Source organism: Anoplopoma fimbria, chromosome 8 (genome assembly GCF_027596085.1).
Source record: "Anoplopoma fimbria isolate UVic2021 breed Golden Eagle Sablefish chromosome 8, Afim_UVic_2022, whole genome shotgun sequence".
Lineage (NCBI taxonomy): Eukaryota > Metazoa > Chordata > Actinopteri > Perciformes > Anoplopomatidae > Anoplopoma > Anoplopoma fimbria.
Genome location: NC_072456.1, coordinates 27567437 through 27584719, shown reverse-complemented (window position 1 = coordinate 27584719; position 17283 = coordinate 27567437). Strand labels below are relative to the sequence as shown.

General features: G+C 38.8%; 2 protein-coding genes across 2 annotated transcripts in view; one reads left to right on the top strand and one right to left on the bottom strand.

The window, feature by feature from the left end:
- The window catches only part of shroom2a (shroom family member 2a), a 41195-nt gene extending 30006 nt beyond the window's left edge, over window positions 1-11189 (bottom strand). The window contains exons 1-2 of the mRNA XM_054602244.1: window positions 10773-11189; window positions 7497-7710 (exon numbers count right to left, since the gene is read on the bottom strand). Coding sequence (XP_054458219.1) covers window positions 7497-7710; window positions 10773-10837 — 279 coding nt within the window. The 5' untranslated portion in view covers window positions 10838-11189. The remainder of the gene's footprint in view (window positions 1-7496; window positions 7711-10772) is intronic.
- Window positions 11190-12357: 1168 nt separating this feature from the next.
- LOC129094177 (synapse-associated protein 1-like) lies at window positions 12358-17233 on the top strand. The gene is made up of 9 exons (XM_054602245.1): window positions 12358-12662; window positions 13585-13703; window positions 13800-13866; window positions 14369-14442; window positions 14513-14652; window positions 14759-14901; window positions 15675-15730; window positions 15822-15951; window positions 16042-17233. The coding sequence occupies exons 1-9, from the start codon at window positions 12497-12499 to the stop codon at window positions 16167-16169; spliced, it is 1023 nt and encodes a 340-aa protein (XP_054458220.1). The 5' UTR covers window positions 12358-12496; the 3' UTR covers window positions 16170-17233.
- The last annotated feature ends 50 nt before the right edge of the window (window positions 17234-17283 follow it).

Below are 17283 nucleotides of genomic sequence, written 5' to 3'. Positions count from 1 at the left end.
AAATATTTTCAATTATATTAACTCATATTATAAACCATCACCAGCAACTATGAATCCAATCTTTATGGCATCAATAAATCAAAACCTAGGGCCGTATAACTACAAAGACAAAATGCCTAAAGGACATGTGGGAGAAATGCACCAAAAAGCAGCTTGTTGTTGACATTCTTAATTTATTTTACAGGGTGACGGAAGAAGCATTTACCAAAGTTTGCAGCAGGAAGGCCAGTTTCTAAACACACGGCTCAAAGGCTTTAAGAATACTTCAAAAAGCTGCTGTTTCAGCCAATGGCGAGATGTAAAAACAAACCGCGCTGTGTTGTTTTGAGGGCCGACACCTGCAATAACACATCTGTCAAAGGGAAGTACAGCGAACGCAGCACAGACACTGTTAGCGCTGGGATATTCCCCATCAGAACCTTCGCCTGATAGATATTAAACCAACAGAACCAGAGCTCCAGCGTTAAGGTCAGCTGTCCTGGCGCTGACGCAGAGACTCAGATATGAGAGGTGTGAGGCGGCGAGGCTCAGCGTGGAGAGAGAAGCGGTGAGAGGTTGCTCGGCGGTTGGCACATTAACACACAAACGCTGAGCTCTGCAGCTGATAATCAGTTCTGCTCTCGACCTGTGAGAGGGGGGGGGTCGTATGACTCAACCGCAGAGGTATGTGTACATTTACAGACCATTACGTCTTATATGGCCTTTATCCTCAGCAAAGACAAGCAGAGCCAAGACGGCTACGATCAAAAAGCCCCTTTTCATTTTCCTATAATACCAGTTTTGAGGCCGGGTTAAGGCAGGGCGGACTGAGAGGCTTTTATGATGACTGGCTGGATTCCTGAGCTGGTCCTGATATGGTAGTGGATTTTGAAGATAAACTGAATCACTGACTGATGCTTTTACAGTCGAGTTACTGGGTTTAACATGGACACAAAACACACCAGCTTTTACTGAAGCTGGAAAATCATTCTCACTAACATTAAACCGAGACGCACAGGCACCACATGGACTTCACGTCTATGCTTACTTTGTGTTGTGCAAGATTAAAGGGGTAACGTGTAAAGTACCGATTTGGGAGTGTCCTAAAACTTGCATTCTCTCTGCTGTCCACCAGGGGGCGACTCCTCTGGTTGTATAGAAGTCTATGAGAAAATGACTCTACTTCTCTCTTGATTTATTCCCTCAGTAAACATTGTAAACATGAGTTTATGGTCTCAATCTCTAGTTTCAAGTCTTCTTCAATACAGCATGATGTTCATTTAGTAAATGATGCTCCATTTAGAGTCAAACAGACCATAAAGCAGGGGATGCTTTATGGTCTGTTGGAGGTTGTTGGTTAGTTGTTGGAGGTCGTGTCGCTAAATTTTCACATGATAATTCTGGGAATATTCTGTTGATAACCTGGCCAAGGCCAACGGCTGTTGGGGACTATTTTCAGTTGTGGATGAATACACATTTGGTACTGTAATGAGCATTTAAGTCAGCAGGACAGTTGTTCGTTTGTTGTATGTGTCGTGTCACCAACAGTGTGGTTCGTTGATGCATTTGAATATGTTTTGGTAAACAGTGAGAGGACACAGAGGAAGAAGATATATTAAGGTTAACATTAGAATATCAGACTCATCCTTAAAGCATTGTGGGGAAACTAAAACTTTTTATCAGGATGAAGTTTGCAAACCACAGAATATATTTGTGTTTGGAACCATGCTTCTGTGCATAATCTTGTATTTTTTTTTCAGTTGGCTAAAGAAGTTTGATTACGTAAAAAATATTTCAGAATAATCAGACCAAAGAATCAGAGAAAAAAAAACAGAAGTTCAGAAGAACAAAGGAGAGATTATTAACTGATGCATTACCTTTATCTGCCTAACAAAGTCAACAATGGTCTGTCCAAAAACTGATAACAGTAAAGTACGAAATGTTTTCTACAAATTGTGGTACAAACAAATGATGTCTTTAAGATCAACAGTGTGCCAGGACATCTGTGTGGCAGCTCAGGGCTAAACAGAAACCTGGCTTTTATTCAAACAGGAAGCAAGGCTCCACAATAAGATACAATTCAAGAATGTAAATAAAAACAAACTCGGCCGAGTAGCAGCATAAAAGAAAACACAAGGGCAACGATAAGTCACCGTTAACACAACATCAGGGCAGGAGACGTATAGTGCTTTTACAAACATTCTTCACTATGGCAGCCCAATCAGCATGAGCCACACCGTGTCCTTTGTTTACCATCTTCCTCCAGACCATAATCAGTCAAACTCCAGCCCATCCTGGAGGCCTGAGCGTCCTCAAAAATAGCCCCATGTCTCCGCGTGGGACAGGAGGGGAAGGATGTGGTGGTGATGGGGGGAAGGAATGTGTCTTTTGTGCTGACTGATGTCCTGTGCAGCGAGCTGACGGGGGCACTGGACTCATGTATGGCTTTAGGCCCCGCCTGCACTGATGTTCACTTCTGTTTGACAAGACACCAGCAACCACATAAACAAACGCACCCATATCTGGACTTTGCACAGACCTTTTTGGGGGGAGTTTTGAAGTTTAATCTTTCTCTCTCAGCTAGACAGATGTTTTAAGCATCTCGTCCTTCTGCAAACTCCCTGCACCATATTGCATGAAAGTAACTATGGCAGCATTCGCACCAAATCAGGAGTTGCAGCAAAAAGGTTGAAACAGAATCATTTTTTTAGAAAAAGCATCTAAAAGCATGGCGTCACAGTGACACTCCTACACCGCTGCACTCATCGCCGCACAACCACAGTCTGTATATAAGAGGTGGACGTAGTCGTCGTGGTGTCACCCGTTGGTTTGCGGAAGGCTGTTTTGAAGCCTTGAGTTTGGCAATTCCGCCGTCGCCATCTTGGATTACGGCCGTCGCCATGTTGTTGTATTTTCGCAACCAATGAACAAAGTGATCATATTTGTACTGAGGAGGAGGAGTGACGTAGAGATGCAGAACACGTCTCTCCTGTCACTCACAGAAGCCCTTTAAAGCGTCTCTTCGTCACACCTCTGCATTCCAAATATGGCATCTTGCGTTCATTGTTTCAGAAAAACAAGATGGCGACGGCATATACTTGAGGCTTCATTAGCGGCCGTCCACAAACCAATGGGTGACGTCACCATGACTACGTTCACTTCTTCTATACAGTCTATGGTTTCTACCTCCAAAAACCTGACTTCCACAAATATGAATCTGAATTCTTTCTTCCTGCATTGAGCTATAACCCTTTTCTCTATGAATCATCTTTGCCGCAGAGGTTGAGCAATCCTTAAAAGAACAAATCAAGCCAACAAGTTTGCCACACAAAGGATTCAATAATTGGTAAAAACCTGTTTACCTGGAGGTGATCTATCACAGCGTGTAGGAACAGAGACATTTTGTGTTCTCTGAGAGCAAACTATATTTCCCTCCATATAAAATCTGATCCTGGCACAGGATAATAAACGTATGAGGCACATGCCCAGCTGTGTTGTGTAAAACAGGATTATATAAGTTTACTGAGACTCAGGGCGTTAAGTCCACGAAGACCTTGAGCATAACCTGAGCTATGAGAGGAATGTTAAGAATTTTAATTAGATCCAGGATCTTTTTTTTTGGGCCAATACTCTAAACCTCTCAATAAGCTGTGGGCCCTTTTAAAAAAATCATCTTTCGTTTCTGTAATTGGAGAGAATGCACAGAACAGCCAATAAAAATAACATGATTAAGCCCCATGCGTGCTTCTCAGGTTAATGCATAAAATGCAGACATGCCTGCCAAAAGCAAACAGAGTTCTCAATGTTCAGCATTCCAAACTGCTAAAACAGAACGACATGAACATCATAATAAGATGTAATAAAGAAAAAAATGTCAATGCCAAGTGGAAATTTATGATGACTAAAATAGGGGATGTACTCTGTGGCTGAAGTGAAGTTAGCTGTTGGAAACTTAAAACAATCAACATGCGTGTTTCTGTGTTGGTTGAACACTACGCAGTGATATTTAAGTAGTCTGACTTTACTATGACAGTGTTTTCACAAAGTAAATACAGGGTTTTATTTTTCAAAATACAAAATAGTCGTATTTTGATAAAACACATCAAGTCTAACAACCATTGTAAGCAGATTTTAGCTCCTGCATCACTGACTGTGTTCACATGCACACTAATGTTCCACTATTATTCAGAATATGACAATATTCAGAATTTGATATGTTTCATGTAAACATTATGATCCGTTTGTATATTCAGATAAGTTATTATTCTGAATGGATCACTTTCAGATGAAAACATGTGCGATACATTTTACAAGATTACATGTGAACACATCATGATAACGTTATAATTTACCTTCAGCCAATACTCATTTTCACTGAACAGAGCCTGAACGCATCATAATGTAACTGAACTGAACCTCTGTTCATGAGCCGTTAGCGGTGCTGCTAACGTTACTAGCTCTCCTGTTGGTTTAAACACAGACTGGTTGTTTACAATGTAACATTATCAGAGATCAGAGACTAGAGAAGCATAAATGAAGTCCTGATCTCATATTTTACTGAATATTGGAGGATAACCATCGTCAGTAAAACTTTATTGACACTGAGATGGTTAACGTTAAACTGTGTACTTAATCCGCAGTCACAGACGTGAAGAACCGTGAGGGGGGATCAGTACTGATCACAGATCAATAATGGTCCGTTACAAAACTAGTAGCTGTAGGACATACGTCATGGGGGACTTTGATGTAATTGAAGTATGAAGGGCTGCATATAAATGGGAATATTAATTTTCATTAGCCATGTAAAACAACTTAGTAAGAACAATCAACAATAAAAATCTATTCTATAACTATTTATGAATTAAATGAATACAACTAAATGAAAGGGGTTCAGGTCAGGTGTGCATTACTTATCTTTTTCAGGATAAAAGGTCAGAAGTACATCATATTTTTTACATGTAAACATAGTGGGTGTAGTTCTCCCTAACAGGACATAGAACACAGACGACAAAGTGTTCTACTGACATCACCCTCCCAAACAATTGGGCAGATAAAGAACAAAGTGTATCAGGTAGCACTTAGAGGCATACTATGTCTGCAGTCTGCCCACATGTTTATGTCATTAGAAGGACACGTGTTGCAGAGGCCTCAAACCTTTATTTCGTTATAAAGCAGATACTGGTTGGTAGACATATTGTAGACCTTACGACAGGCGACTATGTATGTTTGTTATCTTTTGTAAAGGAAATAATAGGTTCACTTGATCTAAATGACAGAAATAGCTCCTGCTACCTTTGTAAATAGATGGTTATTACTCTGAGAGCCACTCCAAAAGAGCACAAATCACTAATCCTCACTTAATTTATCCCATCATGCCATTCCAACGGGGCTTCGGGCTGTCACAGATAATTCATTGCATTTAGAAAATCAAACAAAGCTCCAACATTCCTCCCCTGCTCCTGGTACCACAAGATACTCTCCAAAATTGAAATCCAACCTGGCACAAAAACATGAGAAAGCAAACATCCAGGTGGGATCTACTAACACACACCGGAGCTAAAGTGACAGCAAACTAAACTCTCAAAGCAATTAATGTGTTAAGTTAAATGTAGTCCATGGAGGTACCAGCCAGGAAGCCTCACTCACAAAACTGTTAAAGAATATCTCAACCGTTGCAAAGCAAAGACATCTCAAAGAGAATTCAAATCTCACCGTCAGATGCAAACAGGTCCAGGTTTTGTGGGTCCTTGGGGTAATGATGTAAATGCTGTAAATATCAAACCCAAAGAACCGGAGTCCAACTAGGCAATGGTTCACTCCACACTGTGATCTCACAGCTTACAGCTTAAAGACTTAAAATGGTCAGAATTCTTGTCATTTGAGTTACATGCTTGTAAAAACCTACAGTAGCGGGGATGAAGATGGTATCACTCAAAGCCCATGTGGTGCCTGATATACTAAGTTTCGTCCAATCGGAGTTGGACTTTGGACCGCTTTTGGGTCGATGCAGAAAACGACCAACAACAAAATCAAGCAGGGACACGGCTCCCGTCAAACAGAGGCTGGTATTTCACCATGTCAAATTAACTAGCAAGGTCTTTTCTAGTTAATCATTACACAGTCAACAGAGAAGTGAGGTTACAGTGTGATTTCAGAGCTGAGCACTGTGTTTAGGCTCTCTGTCCCTCTCACTGTATCCATAGTGAGGCTCATACCACCCATTCAACAACGTCATGGCATCCAAGAGTTACAAGCTATAATGTAAGTTCTGTTCAGGCGATTTCATCCATTTAGAGTCAAATAGACCATAAGGCAGGGTATGCTTTAGGGCGGGGCTACACACTGATTGACAGGAGTCTCTACGTCACCCTTCCTCGATTGCAAAAAAAACTGTTTGAAAAAAACAAGATGGCGAAGGCCAAAACGCAGTCCGCAAACCAACGAGTGACGCCACGACGACTACGTCCACTTCTCATATACAGTCTGTGGTTCTGTTGATCTTTTGGATTTGGAGCCCTGTACGACACATGCAGCCAAAATGTGCGCCAAATAAACACAGATAGGCGGTCGAAAAATATAGTGTGGAACGCTGGACAATACTAACGTTCACTAGTCACCGTTTGGCGATGTAGAGGAAGGTGAGGGACCACCAAACTTGTGAAAATGGTGCAATATTTTCCAGCTCTGGTGAAACGGAAGCAGGTAAAAGTAAAATCACGTCAGTTTTTTTTAAGGTTCAATATAATCCTCAAGTGAGCAAACGAGCTGCGACAATTGTGGTCAATTGTTTGTGTTAACGATCCATCCAGTTGCAATATGCCATTAAAAAGAAGAAGAAGAAGAAGAAGAAGAAGAAGAAGAAGAAGAAGAAGAAGAAGAAGCGGTCGAAAGTTTATTCCTGGTAGGTAAACAACAGCAGAGTTTGATTGGACACAAGGCCTCCCTGTCAACAATCAACCACTAAGCAAGTAACCCCATAGTGTACACTGTGTACTAAATGTGAGTATCAGAATTTGAGGCCCACATATTTATGTCATTATACAGAGAGATGTTAGAGAGGCCTCAAACATATTTCAGCATTAAGCAGGTTTGTAGACCTACTGTAGACATTTCTACCGGCTATAAGGTAAGATTGTTATTCTTTGTAAAGTAAAGATTTACTTGATCTTAATGACACAAATAACTCTCATTACCTTTGTAAATCAATGACTTATACTCTGAGAGCCACTCCAAAAGAGCATAAATCACTAATCACCACTTCATTTATCCCATCATGCCATTGCAACGGGCTGGTTTTTATGCTGAAACTTCTAGTATCACATTTCAGTGAATGCCAGTCATCATGAAATCTACACTTTTCTGTTTGACATTTTGATTTGAATTGACAATCTGACATGAAGTGAAAATGATAAGAATTTGACCTAAAAAGAAATCTGATTCCCGCTCTCCAACCAGCAAACATGCCACCTCAATTCTCAGCTGTGTTTGAAATTAAAAAACCTTTTTGTGGTACTAACCTTTGTGATGAGCAGAGGCTCTCGGTGCTCCAGTCCTCCTCTGAGTGTAAATCCCCACGGTGCTCCACCCGACAGAAATACATCCACAAGCTTCCAGCTCTCAACATCTCTGCTCCTGTGATCCGGATCTCCTGATTTCTGCACCACATGCCAAGGACTCTCTACTTCTGTGTAGTGGGACTCATGTTTATATCCAGCAGAATCCATGGTGCAACTGTAAAAGTAAAGACATTTTTAAAAAAGGACAGCATAAAAACATGTCCGGACACAAATGTAATAAGAAGTGTTGACTGAATGGCACTTTATTTAAAACCTAGGACTCCTAAAATACTGTCACATAATCTGTAAGCATGTTCTGGTCCAGCTCTATGCTGATGACATGCCGCTGTAACTCCCTCTGAAATCTAATGTCCAGCCCTGCAATAGCAGAAAGCTACAGCTAGATCTTCATCGTTCCAAAAGAAGAAGATGATATAACCCCAACCTCGTTATCGTTACACTCCTTGACAGTCAATTTTTTAGAAAAGATCAAAATTTGACTGCCTCACTTTCACAGCTCAGCCCGGTGTGATTCACGTTACAACGCTGATCTTTTAAGCCCTCCTGAACCTGAATGTGACCTGAAAACACAACTGGCTAATCTTAAAACGTGAATAAAGCTAACTGAGCATTTGCCAGTGGCTGGAGAAGCTAGGAAAAAAAAATCGATTAAAAAAAATGGTACATTGTAAACATTCTCTCGTATGTTTTTTTTTAATATTTTTGGACGATTTATGTTTTTATTTCTATTTATTTGTTTTAATTCTCTCCATTGTTTAATACAGTGTCTCTCCAATGCGGGTACGAGTGTCCCTAGTGGTACTTTGGAGTACTGCATGGGGTACGTGAGATGTTTTTAGAATGTTGATTTAAAGAAATAGCAGTCGTGCATAATTCCAAAAAATACATTTAGTATAACTGTGGCAAATAACTCCATCACGGTCACAGTTACGTGTAGTCAGTTAAGTTTTGCGCTGGTGAAGAGGGGTACTTCAAATATTGAAAAAAGTTTGAGAACCACTGGTTTAAGAGAAGCCCTTTGTATTGTCTGCTTTTATTAATACCACATATTGCAATAGATAAAAGTGCTGCATCATTGTCTGTTTTATGAGGAAATAATACACCACCATTTAAGTTTTACGTTATTACATTACAAAAAAAGAGAATTATATATGTCTTATTCTTAATCGTTTATACATTACTTTACCTTCAAAACACAAATGTGTTGGCGTAATTTAGTACAGAATGCTTTTGGTATTAATTTGATCAAAACCAATCTTAAACACTTAGGATTTACAAGGATTTAACAGCTTCCAATGACAATAGTGATAATAGCTTGTAAATGCTGAGTAATACAGTAGGTTTAAATTCAAACATGGCAGCAACATTACATAGAACACAACCTGACACAGAACTAGGATCAAAGTGGAGTATGGGGCCAGGTTTTTGTATATCGCTTATATACCTTTATTATGTCAAAAATCTAATTAGCAATGAGGATGTCATTGCATTTGGGATACTGGTAACATTTAAATAAACTTCAAAGATAACAAATAAATGAAGGATTATTTTTCTTTGGGATAAAGAACCAATCAATGTGTTGCCCTTTAAAAAAAAAAATACAAATTCAGACTTTCAAAATATTGTTTACAGTATTTAAAAAAACAACAACATTACATATGTGTTCTAAATTTGGAACTCTAATCATCTTAAAGACAAGTTGAATGTGTTGGTAAATGTACAACAATATACAGCAAGTGATACAGCATCGGTAGTAAGCTCTTTAGAAAACGAGCACACAATGTAAACAGAATTATAACAAACATAAAATAGCAAAGGGTTTCTTCTAATAACTCTAAAGCATCAATAATGTGATTATGACCTACTGTCAGGAGGTATCTCATTAAATCAACCAATAATGGTTGTGTCTTAATACTTTTAAGGACAAAGAAACCCTATAATAAATAGAGTATTTAACGGTTTTCATATCCTACAATATGAATCCAAATGTGTAATAAAACTGTATGTTTGTGTCTGTGATCTGTATAATAAATAGAGTATTTAACTGTTTTCATATCCTACAATATGAATCAAAATGTATAATACTGGTAAGTATTACAAAGACAGGAACAATAAGTGATCCTATTATGTTTCTATACAGAATATACAGCTCTTGTGATCAGTGTTGAACCTTTGTTTAGGAGTTGTCCTGAAGGTTAATATGAATATCTCCAGACTAATACAATATAAAACTGTATGTTTGTGTCTGTGATCTGTATAATAAATAGAGTATTTAACTGTTTTCATATCCTACAATATGAATCCAAATGTATTATCATTTCTGGTGAAATGGGAGATAAAAAACTGATGTTTGACTGTTTTCATATCCTACAATATGAATCAAAATGTATAATACTGGTAAGTATTACAAAGACAGGAACAATAAGTGATCCTATTATGTTTCTATACAGAATATACAGCTCTTGTGATCAGTGTTGAACCTTTGTTTAGGAGTTGTCCTGAAGCATTAATATATGAATATATATATGATATAAAACTGTATGTTTGTGTCTGTGATCTGTATAATAAATAGAGTATTTAACTGGTTTCATATCCTACAATATGAATCCAAATGTATTATCATTTCTGGTGAAATGGGAGAGAAAAGATGTTTGATTCTATTGCCAATCGTGTGTATATCATACTGGAGATCTTAAATGTAGTAATTTCTCCAGACTAATGTGATATAAAACTGTATGTTTGTGTCAATGATCTGTATAATAAATATAGTATTTAACTGTTTTCATATCCTACAATATGAATACAAAATGTATTATACTGGTAAGTATTACAAAGACAGGAACAATAAGTGATCCTATTATGTTTCTTCATCATATACAGCTCTTGTGATCAGTGTTGAACCTTTGTTTAGGAGTTGTCCTGAAGCATAAATATATGAATATATATATGATATAAAACTGTATGTTTGTGTCTGTGATCTGTATAATAAACAGAGTATTTAACTGTTTTCATATAACTGTACCACTAACACACAGACACCTGTTGTCTCTGCACACAGGCTTCCTGCACTTAATGCTCTTATGAGAGAATCGAACACACAATGATCCGCTCAGGACCCTGTCCGTCTGTGTGACCGACTCTGTGTGTGAGAACAACACTTTAATGTGAAATAAACCACTTTATAGACTCCCAGGCTGGTCAAACAGCTGATCTTACCTGAGGAGTGGGGTTGTTGGTGGACGCGGTGAACACGACAGCTTCTCCTGGTTTACGGTACACATACTTCCATCTTCTCTGTAACCTGTTTTAATGAATAAAAGGTTGGTTTTCTTACAGCCTGGTGTTGCGGACGCTTCAGGGGGAAACAGTCGGAGAGTTCCAGCTGGTTTGACACAGTTCAGAGAGTAACATCCGTCTGCAGGAGCCGACACGCCGACACACGCAGGAGAGTGTGGATGCGGCTAGGCTAAGCTAGCTCCCGGCAGGACAACAGGGACGACAAGTGCAGCGGGATGCGACGCAGGCCTGCCACCTGCCGGCAGAGAGAGAGTATTACAAGTTCACCCACGAAGAAGAGAAACAAACATATGTTTTTATTCAAGAGTTCAGAGTTTTTAATGTACTTTTCGTGGAGTTTGACACACGAGGTTAGATTACGACAGAAAGTTACTTTGTAGTTTACGTTAGCTGTGTGCTTTAGAGAAGAGCGTACGTTGCCATAACAACCGGCAGGGTACGGGTAGTCGTTAGGGCCAAACTTTTAAAAAATCGCGGAAAGCCACCAACCGTAATTTAGCAAGTAATTAAATTTCGCCCATAAATAACTGTTCTACGTAGAGAAACAAACATATATGTTCAACCCAGAGTTTAGTCTTTAATTTAATATGGGGAGTTTGACACACAACGTTAGATTACGACAGAAAGTAACCTTTTAGTTTACGTTAGCTGTGTGCTTTAGATGAGAGCGTACGTTGCCATAACAACCGGCAGGGTACGGGTACACGTTAGGGCCAAACTTTAAAAAATCGCGGAAAGCCACCAACCGTAATTTAGCAAGTAATTAAAAGTTCCCTCATAAAGTAGAGAAACAAACATATATATTAACCCAGAATTAAGTCTTTAAATTTACTTTTTGGGAGTTTGACACACAACGTTAGATTACGGCAGAAATGTATTATTTTTAGTTTACGTTAGCTGTGTGCTTTAGAGGAGAGCGTACGTTGCCATAACAACCGGCAGGGTACGGGTAGTCGTTAGGGCCAAGCTTTTAAAAAATCGCGGAAAGCCATTAACCGTAATTTAGCAAATATAATTAAATTTCGCCCATAAATAACTGTTCTACGTAGAGAAACAAACATATATTTTTATACAAAAGTTCAGACTTTTTAATGTACTTTTTGGGAAGTTTGACACACAACGTTAGATTATGGTAGAAATGTATTATTTTTAGTTTACGTTAGCTGTGTGCTTTAGAGGAGAGCGTACGTTGCCATAACAACCGGCAGGGTACGGGTACACGTTAGGGCCAAACTTTAAAAAAAATCGCGGAAAGCCACCAACCGTAATTTAGCAAGTAATTAAAAGTTCGCCTATAAAGAAGAGAAACAAACATATATTAACCCAGAGTTTATTCTTTAATTTAATCTGGGGAGTTTGACACACAACGTTAGATTATGGCAGAAATTTATTATTTTTAGTTTACGTTAGCTGTGTGCTTTAGAGCATGCTTTAGAGGAGCGTACGTTGCCATAACAACCGGCAGGGTACGGGTACACGTTAGGGCCAAACTTAAACACAACGCGGAAGTGGTTGAGCGCTGCATACGTCACCAGAATAACTCGTGTTAGTTCCAAACTGTCAGGAAACCGAATTATTCACAATCAGAGCCTCTTAAACGAACTGATATTGAAGAGTGTTGTTCAGAACAAACTATTTAAAGTATGTTTAAGAACTGGGGCAGTTGGCTTGGAGGAGAAAACAAAAATATCCAAGAAGGTGAGACTGTTGTTGTTGATGGTGATGAAGACCAGGATGAAGATGTAAACAAACAGCCTGCTGAGTCTGAGAGGGAGGAAGAGGCTCACCCTCCTCCTCAGGGCTTCAGAGGTGAGTTTTCTCACTTTAAGATGATTCAACTTCTACATTGCTTTTTGTCTCCTGTACTGTTCTTAAGGTTCCTTTTCCACATTCTAGACCACATGGGACCGGGTCCAGATCAAAACCCCTGTACCTAAATCTGGACTACATTACCCAGAGAAGCCACACACTCTTTAAACACAGTTTCAGATTTGTGAAGCTTCATTCTATTAGTAAAAATCCCCAAAAAGGGGGATATTTTGCTTTTTTTTGGGACCAGGTCCAGGACAAACCATTACACCTAAACTGGTCAAATCTGGACTAGATTATCCAGAATGAAGACAGACACTCTTTAAATCACAGTTTCAGATTTCTGTTAACTGTAAACTATCCAAAGAAACATTCTAGACCACATGGGACCAGGTCCAGGACAAACCTCTTTACCTAGACTGGTCAAATTTAGATTATCCAGAATGAAGACAGACACTCTTTAAACACAGTTTCAGATTTGTGTAAACTTTAGTCTAGTAGTAAAAATCCCCCCAAAAGGGAAATGCTTGTTTTTTGTCACATCTAGACCACATGGGACCAGGTCCAGGACAAACCTCTTTACCTAGACTAGTCAAATTAAGACTTGACTACCCCAGAGAAGATACACTCTCTAAAACACAGTTTCAGATTTGTGTAAACTTTAGTCTATAAGTAAAAATCCCCCAAAAATGGAGACTATGCTTGTTTTTTGTCACATCTAGACCACATGGGACCAGGTCCAGGACAAACCATTACACCTTAACTGGTCAAATCTGGACTAGATTATCCAGAATGAAGACAGACACTCTTTAAACACAGTTCTTCACCTCTTTGGACCAGGTCCAGATGTGTCCTAGTGGACTTTGCTGCATGTGTTAAGTTTAACCTCAGTAATGTTTTATTTGTCTCTGCTTCTCTGCAGGATACATTTATAACTTTGCCAGCAGTGCCTCAAAGAAACTGTCAGAGTCCGTCGTTGAAACGGCACAAACCTTAAAGAAGAGTGTGGAGGAGGGGAAGATCAACGGGATCATTGAGAAGGTGAGGTCACCTTAACGTCTCTCTTTATCTGTCTTTACTGTTCTCACCTTCTTTGTTCTTTTCCTTATTTAATTAAATACATTTTTCTTCCTTCAGACCATTTTGGGTGAATTCCAGAAAGAACAAAAAAAGTTTGTTCAGGAGAGAAAAGCAAAATCTTCTGGTAAGTACTGAATAGTGTGTTTATTTAATGTGTATATTAAGTATTTATGCATGATTATATCTGGTCCGTTCACTCCTATTTTTCCTATTATTATGCATGGATATCTATATTTATTTTTTTGTTGTTTTTCTCTTCCATTATGTTATATATCTTTTTTGTTTGTTTATATAAAATAAAAATATATAGTTATAATAATTTTATATCTGTATTCATGTGTGTATTTATTAACTTTATTTATTAACTTTAGTTTTATTTTAATGATTCCTTTTATTATAGGGTAGGTGCATGTATCTATGTGTATTTTTCCTTTCATTTTTAATTAATGTTTAAACGCACAAATGCTAATGTTTTCGTAGCTAACATCATTTTACTGCACTGCAAATTCGAGCATCATTTGTTTTCCAATAAAACAAACTTTTACAAACAAAAAGTATGCATACATGATATTTAAGTCCATTATATATTTACAGTAACTACAGGTCAGTTTTCATTGTTCCTATAGGAGCTGCTGTTCCTCCGTGGGTCGGTTATAATGAAGAGGACGCCATCCAGCAACAGATCTTAGCTCTGTCAGCTGTGAGTTTCTTCTGTCTTTGCATCAACATATAGTTTCAAGAATTCATTCATACATTTCATCCTTCGACAGGACAAAAGAAATTTCTTGCGAGATCCTCCAGCTGGGGTGCAGTTTCACTTCGAGTTTGAGCAAATGTATCCCGTCGCCATGGTGATGCTGGAAGAAGACGAGCTGCTCCAGAAGATGCGCTTCCATCTGGTCCCCAAACTGTGAGCGTTGTATCTCCCACATTATACTTTTAAATGTGTTTTTATCAGAAACAAACACATTATATTCCACCACAGAGACGACTGACTTTTCTTTTGTTGTTCTTAGGGTGAAAGAGGAAGCCTTCTGGAGGAACTACTTCTACCGGGTGTCCCTGATTAAACAGTCAGCTCAGCTCACAGCTCTCGCAGCGCAACAATCTGCTGAGAGGAGACACGAGGAGAAAACCAGTGAGACTCTACAACTACAAGGTATCATCTATTTTATAGTGGAAAACTATAACATTTATGTTTAATCTTAAAGAGACAGTAGTGATGTTTAGATGTGTGTTTGTATGAAGTTCTTCTCAATAGAGTGTTCTGCTGTGGACGTATTTTAGAAACCTAAAAGAATCAATATCAGTTTAAGAGAACGCCACAAGACTTAATTTACAAAAGCAGTAATTTAACCTCTCAGAACACAGGAGTTACTGCTCTACTGCTGCCTCCACCTGTGTTTTAAAGGGTTAGTTCAGATTCACCAAAGTCACACAACAACACAAACAGACTAACAGGTGGAGGCAGCAGTAGAGCAGTAGCTCCTGTGTTGTGAGAGGTTAAATCTCTGTTTGTGTGAATGTAGTCTGGTGTCTTTGTAGAGAGCATAGATAACAGCTTCAGTTCTCCGTCATAAAGGTAAAGAGGTGTAAATATTCTAAATATAGCGTTCTCTTAAACTGATATTGATTCTTTTAGGAGTCTAAAATACGTCCACAGCAGAACATTGATCTGCTCCGTGCTGGTTCTCCTGTCTGTTTCTACAAACATCTGCTGTAGTGAAACACTGACTGTGGAGGAGAACCTCACACAGACACACTGATAAACATCACTACTGTACCTTTAATGTTTTTGTCCATCTTTTGACTCAGAGGTGAGTTTTTGCTAAACATTGTGTGAGAAACAAGTTAACATTAAGACAACAGCCGTCATTTCTTTCAATTAATATACTTACGAGGTAATGTGAAAAATATCTTGTTTTTTTGCAGATGTAGTTAAACAGAAAACTTCCCCTGTTGTCTGCAGCAAACCAAAGTCAACAGAGGTGAGTCGCTTTTCTTTCAAATAATAAAACCCTAAAAAATAAAGAGTATAAAGAAATAATTAGACTAAGAGTCTGTTCCTGTTTATGAAAGGATGAAGAGGAGATCTCCACCAGCCCGTCTGCGTCTGAATTTGTGAGCGATGCTTTTGACTCGTGCAAAATAAACGAGGACGACCTGCGTAAAGAGATGGAGCAGCTGGTTCTGGACAAGAGGCAGCAGGGTGCGTTTGTTTTATTGATCTGTGGTTAGTGGAGTTGTTCTGTCAGAGGTTCAATGAGTCACTCCACATTGTTTTCTGTGTTTTCATCAGAGGAGACTCCGGACTGGGAGAGAGAGCTGCAGGAGGAACTTCAGGAGTACGACGTGTTGGCCGATAACGAGAACCGAGACGACAACTGGGACAAAGAGATCGAAGAGATGCTGATGGAGGAAAGTTAGAGAAAGAAACCTGAACTGTGTGAGGGACAGAAGCAGCACCTGAGAGACGGGTTCAATGCTCGCAGCAGTATTATCAACTACAATATTGATCCTCAAAGAGGAAAGAAGACGGAGAAAAAAGAAGAGGAGATATTTTCCCACATCTCAAGTTCATGACGTGACCAGCCGGTTCTGCCTAGTGAATCCAATGCTTCCTGTCTTAAAGCTGCATTCTCTCTGCTGTCCACCAGGGGGCGACTCCTCTGGTTGTATAGAAGTCTATGAGAAAATGACTCTACTTCTCTCTTGATTTATTCCCTCAGTAAACATTGTAAACATGAGTTTATGGTCTCAATCTCTAGTTTCAAGTCTTCTTCAATACAGCATGATGTTCATTTAGTAAATGATGCTCCATTTAGAGTCAAACAGACCATAAAGCAGGGGATGCTTTAGGGCGGGGCTACACACTGATTGACAGGTCGACACCAGAGACGTATACGGCGTCTCTACGTCACTCCTCCTCAGTCCTTATATGGTCACTTCCTGTTCACTGGTTGCAAAAAAACAGATGGCGACGGTGAGGTCGCTGAGCTCAAGGCTTCAAAACATCAGACCACAAACCAGTGAGTGATGTCACGATGACTCTGCCACTTCTTATGAACAGAATACAAGAATGGGTTTTGTCTTCTTTCAAAAGTTAGTCTCACTTTAAAGATGAATTTTCTTTTGCATATTAGAATATCACGAATCACATCAGGTGACATTTCCTTCCATGTGAACAGTAAAGTATATTTAGATTTAATCTTATTACTGAGCCAACTCTCTTTTTTTTTTTATAAATGACAATTATGCTGTGATAGTTTCCAATCATTTTTGATGGCCTATTTTAATAGAACTTTTTTAAATCTGTGAACAGAACATTACAGTATTAAATGTAATAAGTCACATACAAAATATATGACTGAAGATGTTTCTATTTGTGACTTGTTATAATGTTCTTTGTCGAGACGTGTTGGTCCAAACCAGCTTTTTGTCTTTTATGTGTTTACGTAGTGTTACATTTTTTATTAAAATCTTTCATTTACTATCAAACGTGTTGACTTTTTGTAGTTTTTGGATACAGTGCTGAATATCA

Excerpts from the sequence above, each read along its gene's own strand:
- LOC129094177 (XM_054602245.1), top strand. The coding sequence starts at position 12,497 with ATGTTTAAGAACTGGGGCAGTTGGCTTGGAGGAGAAAACAAAAATATC. Across the intron at positions 13,704-13,799 it reads TCAACGGGATCATTGAGAAG|ACCATTTTGGGTGAATTCCA; the intron begins GTGAGGTCACCT and ends TTCTTCCTTCAG. Across the intron at positions 15,952-16,041 it reads TCTGGACAAGAGGCAGCAGG|AGGAGACTCCGGACTGGGAG; the intron begins GTGCGTTTGTTT and ends TGTTTTCATCAG.